The sequence below is a fragment of the Calliphora vicina genome, chromosome 5 (genome assembly GCF_958450345.1).
Source record: "Calliphora vicina chromosome 5, idCalVici1.1, whole genome shotgun sequence".
Taxonomy (NCBI): Eukaryota; Metazoa; Arthropoda; class Insecta; order Diptera; family Calliphoridae; genus Calliphora; species Calliphora vicina.
Genome location: NC_088784.1, coordinates 74,050,665 through 74,067,459, shown reverse-complemented (window position 1 = coordinate 74,067,459; position 16,795 = coordinate 74,050,665). Strand labels below are relative to the sequence as shown.

The window sequence follows — 16,795 nt, the reverse complement described above, 5'->3', positions numbered from 1 at the left end:
ACAGGGGTCGAATTACCGCATTTGATATCGAGTAAATGTTAGATTTCAAAATTTGAAACCCTAGACACATAAACCAACAACAGTGCGAGTTTTGATATAAAAATTTAAAATTTTTCGAAATTTAATTTCTTGGGAGGATGAATTTAAATTCCTGCAAAACGGAACTTGCTAGAATTTATGGATAATCTGTCCCACTTTCATAATCAGCGATCGTAAAAGTCAACAGAGCGAGTTTTGATCCGAATTTTAATAATTCCGATTATTAGCGTTCGAGTAAAAACTCGTTAGCATAATCATTATAATTATACCCTTCACCATGAGTGGCAAGGGTATATATAAGTTTGTCATTCCGTTTGTAATTTCTACATTTTTCATTTGCGACCCCACATAGTCACCCCTATCGGCAATAACGTGAAATTTTGTTCCCATGAAATATTCATTTCCCTCGAAGGGAAAATTGTTATCGGGAATATCATGATGAACTTTACATTCACAATAGTTGATTTTGTTCGTAACAGCTGTTTATTGTTTACAAAATTCCATCTAAAAATTTCACAAGGGGAATTTTTTTCACGTGAACAAAGTTGATGAACGAAAAAAGGAAATCGGAAATGTTGATTCGCGATAGGGGTGAGTATATATCTTCCCCTTAATAAAACAATAGTGAATCATTTTTTTGCAATTTCGAAATAATTGAGTTTAAAATTTTAATGTTAGTACTAACTTAGTAGACATCTAGAACAAAAGTAATATTTCAATTGATCTTTTGACCCAATTTGTGGAAGTAGAATTTCACCAAATTTTTACCACATATAGAATCAGTTATGTAGATTCTTATTATGCAATAAAATGGAGTATATGCTTATACACTATTGTTTTATTGAGGGGACGATATTCTGGATCGTTATAAATAGCGAAGTCGATATAGCTATGTCCGTCTGTATCGGGAATTCTTCCGGCCCACAAATGGCTGAGATATAAAGAACCGGGAAAACCTCGATTTTTTATCTATATCTGTTGACAAATTGAATTGCTTAGGAGTAACATTGGATGGGAGTTTAAACTTTGGACAGCATATATCTGAGATTTCGGCTAAAGTGTGTTATAAAATGCGAGCTTTGTACAATTTAGGATGCTACCTACCGCTCAGGGTAAGGATCAACTTGGCGCATTCACTTTTGATGCCGCATATTCGGTACTGTTTAGAGATATACTGCGGGACAACGGAGAATCAACTAAAGCGGTTACGTTTAGTATTCAACAGAATAATCAGATATGTGTTTAATGTAAATTTCAGGGATCATGTATCCGGATACTCATTACAGTTTTTATCTTGTTCTTTTCTGGATTTCATAAGTGTTCATAATTTGATTGTTATGTATCGTATAATGAGGACTGAATCACCAACATGTATTTTCAGTTTATTTAGGTTATCTCATTCTACTCGGAATCCTTGTTTAATGCTGCCCAGGATATCTAATTCGACATTTGAGAGATCATTTTTAATAAGGACGTGCAGATTATGGAACTCACTTCCAATTGAATTGAGAAATTTCAGTTTTACTATTTCAGTCATTAAACGAAAATTTTTGGATAATTTTAAGCAATGAGCTATTTTTTCCACAATAGATTTATTATCAGCCCAATTATGAAAAAAATTCCCCGGGAGTTTTTTCCCTTTTCTCATTTTTCCTATTCAAATTCTATGTTAAAAAAACGAAAAGGGAAAAAACTCCCGGGGAATTATTTTTCATAATTGGTCTGTATATGTATACATAGTTACAAAATAGTATTATATTTTTAATTTATTTGTATTTACATGAATATTTCAATTTATACTATATTAATCATATATGGCCCATTTGGGATCGATAAAATAAAAATAAATGAAATGAAAAATATAAAATTAAATTTTGAAAAACTTTTTTAAAAATTTAAAAAAAAAATATAAAAAAAATTTAAACAATTTGGAAAAAAAAATATTTTTTAAAAAAAAAAAATTAATTTTGTTTAAATAAAAATATTGAAAAAAAAATTATTTTAAGTATAATTTGGTGAATAGCTCTCTTACTTGTTTTCTATACATTTTATTCGATATCGAATAAGAGAATCCCAAAAATAAAAAACTCGCTCGTTCGAATAAGTATCCTAGAATATTCACCCTTATCGTGGTTGGCGTAAACGTCATACGTCTACGACTGTTTCGTACTAGATTAAAGATAAAATGCAAACTGTTTCTTTAATCTAGTACGAAACTGTCGTAGGCGCATGACGTTTACGCCATCCACGATAAGAGTGATTAAATTTTGATTTTCGTAAAAATTTAAAAAATTGCCGCTTATTATCATTGTGGGACAGCTTATCCATAAATTCTAGCTAGTTTCACACGCCCATCTCCCGTTTTGCAGGAATTTAGTTTCATCCTCCCATGAAATTAAAATTTTCGAAAAATTTTTAATTTTGTATTAATAAAAACACCCTATCTATGAATTCCAATAAGATCAGGCCATCTTCTCACATTTCGTTTGAATTTAGATTCATCCTCCCATGAAATTTAAATTAGGAAAAAAATTGAATTTTTGTATCAAAACTCGATCTGTTTAAGATTATGGCCATGGATTATGATAGAACGACATCCTATCTATGAATTGCAGTAAAATTTATGTATCTTCTTCCATTTCTCTGGAATTCAAATTCATCCTTTAAAAATTAAAAAAAATGTATATATAAAAATCATGAGAATTTGATTTTCAAAACACCAAAATATGTGAATACGTTTTAAAAAAGGGAAATCGTTACTTCGATTCGATTTACAGAACAGAAATTTTATAAAATGTTCATGCATTGAAACAGGGGGCTTACTCCCTAATTCGATTCGAAAGGAAATTTTTTCGAATTACAAGTATTTAGCACACATTTTTGTTTTCGGATTGAGTTACGCAAGAACCCCCCAGGTTTGTTTACTCGAAAGCAAATAGAGTGGATTCAGTTTACATAACAAGGGATATTCCGAAAAAGTAAAACGAACAAAATAATGCGGAATCTAAATAACTGCAGCAAGTTGTGTAATGTTTTGTTGTATCCGTCGAACACTATGAATTTTATGAGCTAAGCTTTTTTCGAATTCTACTAATCAATTAGAATCTAATAGATTTCGTGTAATACATTTCATTTCCATACACGAGTAATTAAAAATCATTTTAATACAATTAATTTTTTAATAAAATACCATCTTTTATTCATCATTAATATAAAAATAAGATAACTATTAGTTAGTTGTTAAATCATATCAAAATTAAAAATTTAAAGGCTTACATTACATAAATTGTGAATAAAAAAAATAAATGATGCTTTGGCGAGTGACGTCTTATTTTTTAAAATTACTTATACAAGAAATCTTTTCTTGTTATAATACCAGATACACGATTTTCACGATCCACCACAATTAAATGACGCAAACCCAAAGCACGGAATTTATTAAAAATCTTTGGAACGGAATCATGCTGGAAAAAATATAAATATTTTAATATAATTAAAAGTAGTAATGATCATTAATGTTAATAATTACTTCTCTGGAGCATATTGTTGAGGGATTCATAAAAATATCCAAGTTGACTGTATAGTTCACTTTATCATCCGACATACGTACTTTCTGTTGAGAAAAGATAAAGTAATAATTAGTAAATTAAATTATTAGTGGGAGGGAGTATTTATGAGAAAATCGCATGTTTCTGCATAATTTCTGGGCGGTTACTGCGTAACTCAATTCGAAAACGGAAATGTTCGAAAATGTGTGCTAAATACATTATAATTCGAAAATATTTCCTATCGAATCGAATATTAGTGATAAATTTTATAAAAATTTGTTGTCGTTTTTACAAAATGTTAAGAGTTTATAAAAAATGGATTCTTTTTATTTTTTAAAAAATTAATTTGAAAAAAATGTTTTTCAAAAAAATTATTTTCTATCAAAACAATTTTTTTATGAAGTTTTTTTTTTTTGGCGGATAGCATTACATAAACTTACATCTATCGAGGGATAACGTGGATAAACATCTCTAAATGTTTGTATAGTTGTATCATTGATCCAAAAACGTTTCTTCTCTTCATACAATGACTTTAGAAGTATCACGATTAATTGCGAACGCAATATAATACCACATACACGACCCGTAGAGCGATCATGCTAAAAAAAAATAAAAATGCTAATGATTAATAGAAACTATTAAGAAATATTGATTTAATTACCCCATCAACGTCTTCTACAACGGGAAAACCATTATGTTTATAACGATTTAAAATTTCATAAATATAATTGGCTTTATCTTTGAGCTTAATACAGACCACGGGAGAACTCATAATATTCGAGGCTTTAAGGCCCATATAGTGCGGTAATGGTTCCCAAGGTAACATGGGTACATGATTTACTTTAATTTGTATGTCATAGATGCCTTCATTAAAATAATCACCCACCCACTTGGCGCTAATTAACGTAATGATGAGTGGGAAAAAGAATGAGGTTTCAATGCCAGTGGTCTCCATTAGTATAACAGTTAAACTAATGGTCATGCGTAGAACACCACCTAAATTTGCTGCTGCACCGATAAGAGCATATTTACCGGGATTTAGAAACATCTAGAAATAATTTAATACAATAGTTTAATATTTTCAAGCATTAAAGTTTTCTTTAATTAAAGGTTGGCTACCGCTACCGATATTCTATAATTAATTTAAATTCTAACAAGACTGCTAATTTGGATGTGCCGAATTTGCTGAAAAAATTTTGGTGAAAAAAATGTTGATGAAAAATGGAGGATGAGCCAAAACTTCCCAACCAATTCATTCTGCATACTTTTTAACAGGTATAGAAAAATGTGGCCGAACGTTGTCATGATGGAATATTACGATTTCATGTCCGGCCGCATATTCTGGGAGTATTTCGGCCAATGCTTGCTTCAAACGAATCAGTTGCGTTCGGTACAGGTTCCCTGTGATAGTCTGGTCAGATCTCAGCAGTTCATAATAGATATTCCCTTTTGATCCCACCAAATACAGAGTATTATCTTAGAACCATGGTTATGGCTTTTTACAATATTTAATCAGGGGGTTCTGCATGTTGTTCAGGTCTAAGGAATTGTGCTACTTCGATTAGATGAGTCCATAAATCCACAGGACGTAGTGAAGTAGGATTGGCTGAACAGTTGAATATGTGGAGGGTGTCATGAGGACACTGACCACATGCTGGACATAAGTAGAGGACTGCACGGTCTATGCGGGACCACGGTCTGTTGCTAAAACCTGATATTAGTTGTTTTACGCGACAAAATCTTTTCGGCGTCTTCTGTCGGTGTTGGGCGACCTACAAGTACGACATTCAACGGTATCCTGCTACAGCGGAATTGATGGCGTCTCTATGAATGTCGTTCAAAGCTGTCATATACGAGCGGCGATCAAATGGATTCTGCACATACCTCTGTATGTCTCCTCGTTTTTGTCCTGTCCTGTCTGACATGCCTAGTGGGGGACTCCAACTTTGTGATGTCGAAGTTTGGATGACTCCTTCGGTGACATCCTAGAAGGAACTGTTGCATGACGTTGTGTTCCTTGACCGGTATAACCTTAGTATCATCGTGAAGGTGGTGTTCGGATGTAATTTGAACCAGCCTGTGACGGTCCTTAAGGCTGCATTTTCAAAGGACAAGAGCCACTAAGACAGTCCGTTCACAAGGCATCTGCTGATTTAAGACCTGTGAGATCTGAATGACTAGGGGGGATAATGTTTTGGTTCTGTGCATCTTACGGATATGGATATATTTTTCATCGCAAGTAACGATTCGGTGCAAAAATGATTTTCTTTTATAGCGTTCGTTTTGTAAATGTTATTAATCACCCTTATCGTGGTTGGCGTAAACGTCATACGCCTACGACAGTTTCGTACTAGATTAAAGAAACAGATTGCATTTTATCTTTAATCTAGTACGAAACAGTCGTAGGCGTATGACGTTTACGCCAACCACGATAAGGGTGATTAATTTAATTTAGGATGAAATTACCCTTACTGCTAATCTACCGTTACCGAAATAATACAAATTAGCGTTAGCGTAACCTTTTAACTGTTTAGAATCGGTAGCCAAACTTGCTTTAATTAGTACTTACTGCTTGCGGGCATAAATAAAATATCACCATGGCTACGGAACGTCCCCAAGCGGCACCGACTAAAACAGTGGGTATAAAAACACCTAAACTTACATTTAAACCAAATGTAGTGCAAGATAAGACATAATAGACCAATGTAAACAAGGCTAAGGTAAGAATCTTATGGGAGCCTGTTAAATTAAATACAAAATATAAATTTTACTGAAATTGTAATATTTTAAGGTATGTTATTATACCCGGTGGATCATGGAATAATGAACGAACTGTTGCTTCAGGCGTCTGGAACCATAAAGCAGCTACAGCATTATATTCATTGTCTTCACAAAATAACTGAAAGTGTTTTTTATTATATATATATTATCCTTATTAACAATTATTTCTATTTAATATTATCTTACCTGTGTTGGATAATCGGTGGGATCATTACCCAACGGACGACAATCGTTTATGAAATAAATCATGGCACAAGCCAACGATACTCCCATCATTGACACTAGAATAGCTTCCAGCACACGAGCAAATTTAAATTTCACAAATCTTGAACGAAATTTATTGATTTTTGTGTTTAAACTATTCCAAGCGGCGCCCAATAAGCCTCCGGTTATACCAAATACCATAAAAATGGGCAATTCAAAGTATTCAAATGTTAGGGGTTGTTCGAATTTACCCAAATTAAATAGACCGGTAAAAGTAAAATCACTTAAACCATGATATGCCGATAAAACAATATTCAATGTAAACGAGCTAATAATTGAAGCAATCAAAGTTCGCCAAATGAGATTCTGATTCCAGAAGCTGGCCGCTTCTTCAAGCGAAAATAACATGCCACCAATGGGTGAACCGAAAGCAGCAGCTACACCAGCTGCTGCTCCACCCAATACAAAATCACGTTTTTCGTGATCATCACGAAATGCTTTGAAAACACGAAAATCTTTAACAAAAGTGGTGCTCTTGCCTTGTGATATACCGGCTGCAACAACGGCGCCAGCATGTATCATGGGGCCTTCCTAAAGATTTAATTAAAAAATAATAGTGATATAAAATTTTTTAGTATTTAATTTTAATGAAATTTAACCTACCTTGCCACCCGCCAAACCACCCACCACAGATGTAACTACACCTATGCTTTTAATGGCCAATGTTTTAATTCGAACTATTCGCGGTATTTTGACACCATTTAAATAACTTTTCACTTGTGGTATACCACTGCCAGCTGTAATCGGTTCCAAGTATGTTACCATGGCTGCTCCCAAAGCAACGGGCGCAATGCTAAGACCCATCCAATACAAGTATGGAATCACTAAGTCAGCCGTTGGATTCGTTTCATGAGGTACATTCATATCGACAGCTTCAAATTAAAATAGATAAAAAGCTGCTAATTAAGAATGTTATATTCGTTTTCATATATAATGCAAATATTTTTTAGATATTTAAGAAATTTAAGAAATTCCTATTTTTTTAGTAATTCATTTAATATACAGTTTAATTTATTTATTTATTGGTTATCTTAAAGTTATAGATAAAATTTTAAGATAACTTATATGTAGCTATGACTTGTTAAATATCTTTAAATATGTTGCATATTTTCAAAAATTTTATAATTATGTTTTCCAATGATGGATTAGAAAGAATGGAAATTGGATCAGTATTGAAGAGGTTTCTCCGAATTGTTTCAAATTTAATGCATGTTTTCAAAATGTGTTCTGTTGTTACAGGATCAATTTGACAAAATGGGCAGATGTTTGAAATATCGGTTAACAAAAACCAGAGTACTATTCGGTATATACTCTTCATCAAAGTATACTTTAAGATAAATGTTGAAAACAATTTTGGTGAAAAAAAATTTTGGTTAAAAAACAATGTTCGTAAAAAAAATTTATTGAAACCAAACCTTTTTTTGTATTGACTAAACAATGGATTCTTAGGTTTTATTTTCTGATCATTTTAGTAACTCAGTATTTTGTTGGATAGCCCTTGTTTTTTTATTAATTGGCTTCTGTTTTATACATTTTTATACCCTTCACCTTCGTGAGAAGACCCTATATTCTGGATGCTTATAGATAGCGGAGTCGATTAAGCCTGTCCGTCTGTCTGTTGAAATAAATTTTCTGAAGACCCCAGATATCTTCGGGATACAAATCTTCAATAATTCTTCCAGACATGCTTTCGAGAAGTTTGCTATTTAAAATCAGCAAAATCGGTCCACAAATGGCTGATATATGAGGAAAAAACCAGGATAAAATCGATTTTTGATCTATTTTTGACCTATATTTGGATTACTAAGTCCTTAATATACATATGTAGACAATATGGATATCTAATGATAGATATTTTAAAGACCTTTGTAATGACGTTTATAAAATCATAATAAGTTGGACCTACAATGGGTCAAAATCGGAAAAATATTGTTTAACCTGATTTTTTTTTTCAACAAATTTTTTTTTCGCTAAATATTAAAAAAAAATGAAGAAAACCAAAAAAAAAATTTTAAAATTTAAAAAAAAAACAATTCCAAATTTTTTTGTTGTATATCGCGCAGTGAGTTTTCAACTTGCATTAATAGTTCTTGCCACTTAGCGGCATTAGGACTAATGTTATTAACACTATCACCATTACGTTCAACATCATTTGTGGTGGTAATATTATCAGTTATTGTTTTTTGAGAACCAGCTCTATTATTAATACTATTGTTGTTGCTATTGTTGATTTTATTATTTTCAGAATCGTTATTTTGTACACTACCACTATCTTCAGAATTAAAAAACTGCAAAAAAATAATTTTATTTACCTAAAAATATTTAAAATTTTTATTTTGAAGTATAATTTGAAGATTCGGCACAGCCGAATATAATGTAGCTAGCTCTCTTACTTGTTTTGTTTAATTTGGGCAAAATTTGGTGTTGAATTCTGGCAAAAAAGTTCCTTCAGTCAATTCGTACTCTTATTTTAAACTGTTATATGCCGGCAGTTATTTCGTTAACGGTATTTTAAAAGTAACGGTAACGAAATAACTACAATTACCGTTACAACAGCGACATAGGTCGCTACCGAAATAATCCAAATTAATTTCGAATTGTAACCAAAATAATAATTGTAGGTAGGTACTTACTATGTTTAAGAAATTCATATTTTATTGCTGATAACTCTTCAATAACGATATCAATAACACAGGCTATTAGAGCTGTAATAATGCCAATTTGTATGAAAATTATCCAACGTAAAATATCTTTACGTATCGAGAAACGTGTATTGTTAGTGAATTGTTGTTCTTTTTGAAATAAAACATTTTCACAGACATCATAATCCAAACTCTACAAAAAAAAAAAATTAAACCAAGAAAAGCCTATATGTAAAAGTTTAGAGATGAAAAACCAACCTCATAGTTATCATACTGTTCGGTGGCAGTTTCATTTATAACAGCTGTGCGAGATCTTAAACGAAATGTTGGCTGCTGTTGAGATGGTGCTGCAGGTATAGTCTGTGTTGTTTGTTGTTTTAAAGCTCCAGAAGTAACTGGTAATTCGGAAGAATTATCTCGTGAAGATGTAGTTTTAAAAATCTAAATACAAAATATATTCATTTACAAAACATACATATGAGTCATTCATTAAAATGCAATTGAATCAATTGACTCTGTTATCGCAATTACATACAATTGGTTCTTCCTCCTTAATATGGCTCGATGATGACGGATTATTAATATCTTTATTGTCTGCTTCCAACGGAATCTGCATTTCATCTTTATTTAGATGTTTGTTTGTTTTCTTTAAACTACTAGATAGCATTTGATCATCATCGGATTCGGTTACATCTTTATCAACATTGTCGATTTTTATTAACACCTCTTTATCACTGTTAGATTCCATTTCGACTATTATATTTAATACTTTTACATATATCGAATTATTTGCAATAATAGTAATATTTGAAATCTAATTACATTATTGTAATAAAACCTTTATCGACAAATAATGGGAAAAACACTATTAAAAGATGAAATAACAGAGGATGAAATAATAAAAAATGTAAACAAGTCAAAATACAGACATGCATTTTTTGGCATTATATTGTAAAAATAGTAGTAGATTATTTATACCTATAAGGGGACATCAATTTCAATTATTACATATGTCTACACCTGATAAATTTTTGTTATGATAAACGTCAAAATGGTTGCCATGATTAAAAAATTATAATTTATTAGTGTTACCCTACGTATTTAAATTTGTTTACTTACACAGTGCAACACCAAAAAAAAAGACATTCCCACGACAGTCGGTTCTACGCTCCGGAATGACCCGAGTTCACTCGGCCAAGGGCTGTCAACTCAGCAATTACTGCTGTTACAACAACAACAAAAAAGACCCGTGTCTCCCAGTTTTGCCCAAAGTCATGCACTTTTTTTTATGGGCCCCCAAATATTTGGGGCCTCTGGTGTCATTTTTGCCAAAAAGTTATCATTTTCTCAGGCTCATGCAAACAGTTCGGAATTTTGATTTACTCTCTGTGGCAAAGTTGTAGCCCTTGCCATAAAGAACAAAAACTTAAAAAAAAAATAGATTTTTTACATTTTCCCCCTGTTCAGATCCATATGACTTTGGGCAAAACTGGAAGACACGGATATTTTGTTTTTTGGTCTTTTATCACGTACTGGTGTCCATATATGGTTATATTTCCATGTCTTAAAAAATTACACACAGTGTTAGTGAACAATTTCTTGTCCATACATGAATTTGTCTCGTGAGGGCAGAAACATAACATTGAAAAATAGTGTCCAAACAACACAAATACATGTGCAAACACCTAATTGTTGGCTGAGTGAACAAACTGTTGGCTAGTTAAGCCGGGAGTTATGACAAAATTGTTAGTGCTTTTGCTATGACAACTTTATCTTGACAACGAGTATAGACAGGTTATATACTATTCACAATGTATGATCAAGTTTTCTTTCGGTAATTTATATTTTTTCTCTTTTGAACTTGCCTTTGTAATTTCCTGTTTTTAAATTTTGTTTGTGTGAGAAAAACGAGGTGCATACAAATGTACTTTTTTAACTTTAAAAGCGTTATAAACCACATAAAAGATATATTTAAACCGTTGGATACATAACTGCCCTCTTTCTGATATGGCAGCTATAACTAATTATATCGATCGTCATAATACTTGATAGTATGATTTAGATATTTAAAAAAATTAACATATTCGCTGAAGCGAAAAATGATTCGGCTGTGCCGAAGTTATTGGGGTATTTCGAAAAGTTGATTTCAACACACGGACATGGCTATATAGACTCCACTATCTATAACAAACCAAATGGAAAATGTTAAAATTACAAACTGAATGAACATATATTTATATACCCTTACCTCTTATGATGAAGGTTTGGTAATTCCAAAATATTTCAACTCAAAAATAGTTTAAAATTAGTCTCTAATTTGATTTTGTTAAAATTAAAATCATGTATTCTACTCTTAAATGAGCGTGTAAACCAAGGCCATATCGTATATAGTTCATATTTTACAAAGATCGTGTCTTTTGAAATGACTCAGTTTTATCTTGACATATATCCTTTAACCTTGGATATTTTTAAAACGGATCATTTAATTTTCTTAGTTTTTTACACAAAACAGACAAACAACACTTTTTCTTTGCCTCAAACGCTTAATAACTTTTGATTAATTGGTCACAGAGGTATACAAATTTTGTTTTGTTCAGAATATATGCTGAAATCTGTATTTTTTTTTAACTTAAAACAATAACATGATATTTGTGTTTTACAACTAAATAAGCTTTTTATTTCAAGAAAAAGAAAATAACAAAAACTTACATACATATGTACATATCTATAACGCTATTAATACGAAATTGTACTTCATTTTAAAAATAATCGTTTGGAACTCTTTAATGCTATTTAATATTAACCATGGATATAAACAAATACAAATGTTTGTATGAATAACAACTGCATACGTTAGTAATTAGCGGCAATATTTTACCAATTAAACTGAAAACCAGGATTTAAATATTTAAATTTTGCAATATCTAGAAACATACGATTAGATTCAATTTGATTACGTACATTCATTTCACGTTGTATATCGCGCAGTGAGTTTTCAACTTGCATTAATAGTTCTTGCCACTTAGCGGCATTAGGGCTAATATTATTAACAATATCACCATTACGTTCAACATCATTTGTGGTGGTAATATTATCAGTTTTTGTTTTTTGAGAACCAGCTCTATTATTAATACTATTGTTGATTTTATTACTTTCAGAATCGTTATTTTGTACACTACCACTATCTTCAGAATTTGAAAATATGCCAGAATCAGTATGCATAGTGAGATCGATGGCTTCAGTCTCTGGTCCCAATAACAAGTGCTCTGGCTTTATTACGGACAAGTTGTGATGATGAAGAGGTACACTGTTATATGATCGATTTATTTCCATTTCATATTGATGACTACTCGAATAACTACTCATAACACTAGGACATGATATGGAAATCGATGATGTTGATAAATTTCTATTATTTGTATAATTTTCACAAATATATGAATTTTGCTGCATGTCATCATTATTAGTAGTTAATTTAGCTGTTTGATTGTTTAAGTTGTTGAAGTTATTAAAAGGCGCTTGAGTTGTACTCTAAACAAATTTAGATTATAAAATGAGATAAGTATGACAATAATACAGTTATTATTTGTTTTTATTCTATAAAAAAGAGTTTCATTGTTATGTAAATATGTATGTAATTTAGTACTTACATCATGTGGTGTTCTCTTCTCTTGCTGTTGTTGGTTGGTATTTGAGGAAACCGAAGGGATGGAAGTAGCATGGGTTTCATGATTCTCCGAAGATTTTAAACTATAATTAATTGGCTGCTCAGTTCCTTCATTTGTTTGTAGTTTACCTATCGGCATAACGACATATTCTGCTTTATTCCACTAAATAAATGTTGAGAAAATTGAAGAGTAATTAAATGCATGTAACAAAAAATACACATACATATATAGATACATATGTATGTAAATGCCTTAGTTTAAACAAAAAATAAGCAGTATTTTCTTAAATCTATTATCATTGAAGAGATATTTTTTAATTGTGAATTATCTTATATAGAAATAAGCCACACGTTTTTTTGTGGTACATTTTTAAGTAGGTTATTGTCCACCAATATTGATGAAACATATATGGTTTAAAAGGTTATTTTCTCTAGATATGCTCAATATAAAGAATTATTTAAAAATTCTTTCCATAAAAGTGGTAAAAAGCGTTTTAAATGTGGTCGAATGTAGACCACCAAGCAAATTCTCATCTCAAACAACTAGTGGAAAGAATAGTTTGATATCTGCTTTAGTCCTGATACGGTTGCTATTTAAATTCGGAAACATTTGCTCACAAATGGCTGAGATATAAGCAAAAAAAACGATTTTTTTTCTCTTCAAACATTTATTTTCCCAACAAATTTTGTTCGTCAAAAAATATAAGATTTGGCTCAGCCGAATATAGCTAGCTCTCTTTAGTTATTTAGTTAGCGAATCCAGCGATTGAAATGTCACAAAGGAAAACAAAATAAATTTTTAATTATCGAAGGTATAAATGTTTCGAGTAAGTCTTTTTATAGGGTTAATTTATTCCAAAAATGTATGTTATTTGAATAACTAAGTTTAGGGGTCCCTAAATCGGGAAGTATGAAGCGCCGAAAAAAAAAATAATGTTTCCTAAAGTTCAGAACAAAAAGTTTTGATTAGTTCTAAAATTTGGGAATTTTTACCTCAAGATTGGATTAACTAGGTTTAAACCGAAAACGGTTGCTTCATTCTATCTACACTAAATTTATTCACATTGAATTTTTCATTGCTTGTTGTTGGTATAATCAACATTTACTTACATTTTTCATTTCTGCCGCTTCTCTCTGTTGCATTTGATGCCTCTGGAAAACTGTCTTAATTTTTAATTTGTGCGTATGCATTAAACTCAATTCTGGAGTTGAGTCCATAATTATTTGGGACCCGGGCGTTGATGTAATCAATTCTGGTTTTTCTTCATTCTTAAATGAACACATGCTATTTGAATTGAGACGATTACGATTATTTCGATGAGTTATTTTACGATTGCGCATTAAACGATCGCGTCGTTCCAGTAAAGCATTCACTTTCATATCGTGAAGTTTTTCCAACAGATCTGGATGACGTCTCTAAATAACAGTAAAAATACTATATTATTTTACACATAAAAACTCTACAATGCTTTATTTTACCACACAAACAAATAATATCTAAGTGCTCAGTTATGCAAATTAGGAATATATGAATAAAACTCACCTTTATATGCATGTGAAAATTTCCCGTTGACCTAACACTGCCTCTATAAACACGATCCGGTGGACAATGGCAACATTTCACGGTAACATTTTCACCATCTTGTGTTTGTATTTGGTACAATTCGCCATTCAATATGTAAGGAATGTGTACATGACGTATATGCATTTTATTTAAATCTTCCACATCCGAATATTGAGTAGAATTTAATAATAGGTCACTATCAATCGCACTGTTATTTTGTTGCAGTGAAATCAACAAGTTCTGTTTTGTTGCATCGCAAAATTTAGCCGATATCTCTTCAGAGTTTTGAACAATTTGCAGCTCATCTTTTTGCTGCATCTGCATTTTTGTTATACTAGCATTAGTTGTTGATACGGATTGCATGGTTTCAGCAGAATTTAATAAATCAGATATTATATTTGTATCATCATTAGAGGCATCGTCCGTTTCAATACGATTCATAATTTTGAATTTAAATCGATACTTAAAGAACTCTCGCGTTGAATTTCAATTGGGAAATGTCGCCTACATATTTTAAAAACATTTTGGTTGCTAACTTTAGTTTGAGCTCGATTTATCTCTTGCCCTTGAAGTAGAGAATTGCTTCTCTATTCAATTCGCTATTCAGTTTGTTCTGCCATTTATCCTTGTTGTTTTTGTTGTTAACGAAAACATTTTGGTGTTGTTTCTGTTTTGAACAAATTCTCATTTCATCCAAAATTTTTAGTACTCACACATCCATCCATTAATCCCATAGAACATACAAAAAATCTGACAAACCGTTAACTTTTTTCATGAATATGATAGAGTTGCCAAAATCTCATAATATACTAATTGCAAGGCAAATATGAAAGTAGTTGTTGGGAAAAATGGAAAATATGGAAAATTATCCAAATTTGGAGCTTTTTTTAAAAAAAATTGAACGCAAGATCATTTTTATTCACTTAAACATTTGTAGTTGAAGGTTCCTTCGTCAATCAAAAAAAAAATATAAATATTAAATAAAAAAGGGAATGACAAAATATTTCAAAGGAGATCATTGAATCTTGATCTTAGTTAAGTTTATAAAAGTTAATTTGGAATAAAGCAAGAACAGTAATAGTACCATATTATATATCATATTAAAGGTATTTTGAAGCACCATTCAATGATCAGATTATTTTCCACATATATGTATGAAAAATTTACTATTCTATATATTGACTTTTATGCCGTCTGTAAAACCGTTAATTTAAAAATACATCTTCACATCAGAGTTGCTCTTAAACTTTTTTCCAAACTGGGCAGCACTCGTTTATGTTAAATGTCAATTTTGACATTATTGTGGATTGTATTGCTTTTGCCGTCACTGACAGTCTGGTAGTATTTCGGTAAGGCAGCACGATTGCAATTTTTCCAATAGAATAGAAAAAAAGTTACTTAATTATTGAAAAATTTACTGAATTACAGAAAAACAATGGCTTTCGGTGATTATCCAGCTGAGTACAACCCTAAGGTACATGGACCTTATGATCCTGCACGCTATTATGGCAAAGGTAATAAATACATTATAAGCACAGATGAAAACACACTATTACATTACGTAATATAAAAAAAGTATACTAAAAATCCTTGCATGTTTTATCTTGCAGCTGATGTTCCATTGGGTCAAGTAAAATTGAGCGAATTGGGTGCTTGGATTTCACGTCGTAGCAAGAATCCTAGTGCCATTGCTGGTGCCATGAGCCGTGCTTGGTGGCGTTGGCAACACAAGTATGTGCAACCCAAACGCGCTGGTATTGCACCATTCTTCCAAATCACAGCAGTCGCTATGACTTTCTTCTACACCATTAACTACGGCAAAATGAGACACCACAGAAATTACAAACATCATTAAACTTTGGAAGGCCTGGCCTTAACGTTAACCCGAACAGCATTTACTGTCCATGTATGACATGTTTGATAGTAGTGCTGAGGGAATAAAAAAAATTTGCGAGTGTTTTTCTGTAACACTTGCCTACCATAATAAATAACATTTCTCGTATTTAATTAATAAAGAACATTAAACGTTTTGGTAAGAATAAAAGAAACTAAATTTAAATATGGCCTATTTTTTCCCTAAAAAATAACCTAACCTCAAAAAACTTAAATTGGTTACATTATTAGTACGCGAAATAGTCGACAATATTTTTCCAGTATTCTGCAGTTAGTTTTTAATCAAGAAATATATAAGCTAAACGATTTTAGAATTTTATATAGAAAATACATAACAGAATTAAAAAAAATATATTTTCCGTAAAAAGTTGCCAGATTAAAGAACTGTTGCATTTCG

General features: G+C 31.4%; 3 protein-coding genes across 3 annotated transcripts; 1 reads left to right on the top strand and 2 right to left on the bottom strand.

Moving 5' to 3' along the window:
* Window positions 1–3,312: 3,312 nt before the first annotated feature.
* Window positions 3,313–10,037, bottom strand: ClC-b (chloride channel protein 7). The gene is made up of 11 exons (XM_065512041.1): window positions 9,810–10,037; window positions 9,533–9,715; window positions 9,266–9,467; window positions 7,236–7,504; window positions 6,555–7,163; window positions 6,393–6,486; window positions 6,157–6,326; window positions 4,249–4,635; window positions 4,028–4,186; window positions 3,569–3,652; window positions 3,313–3,503 (listed from the first exon to the last, which is right to left on the bottom strand). The coding sequence occupies exons 1-11, from the start codon at window positions 10,020–10,022 to the stop codon at window positions 3,381–3,383; spliced, it is 2,493 nt and encodes an 830-aa protein (XP_065368113.1). The 5' UTR covers window positions 10,023–10,037; the 3' UTR covers window positions 3,313–3,380.
* Window positions 10,038–12,117: 2,080 nt separating this feature from the next.
* stil (stand still) lies at window positions 12,118–14,967 on the bottom strand. The gene is made up of 4 exons (XM_065513609.1): window positions 14,485–14,967; window positions 14,052–14,357; window positions 12,925–13,104; window positions 12,118–12,805 (listed from the first exon to the last, which is right to left on the bottom strand). Exons 1-4 carry the CDS (start codon window positions 14,944–14,946, stop codon window positions 12,149–12,151), a joined length of 1,605 nt encoding a protein of 534 aa, XP_065369681.1. The 5' UTR covers window positions 14,947–14,967; the 3' UTR covers window positions 12,118–12,148.
* Window positions 14,968–15,858: 891 nt separating this feature from the next.
* On the top strand, window positions 15,859–16,423 carry ATPsynF (ATP synthase, subunit F). The gene is made up of 2 exons (XM_065511366.1): window positions 15,859–16,019; window positions 16,116–16,423. Exons 1-2 carry the CDS (start codon window positions 15,941–15,943, stop codon window positions 16,358–16,360), a joined length of 324 nt encoding a protein of 107 aa, XP_065367438.1. The 5' UTR covers window positions 15,859–15,940; the 3' UTR covers window positions 16,361–16,423.
* Window positions 16,424–16,795: the final 372 nt, after the last annotated feature.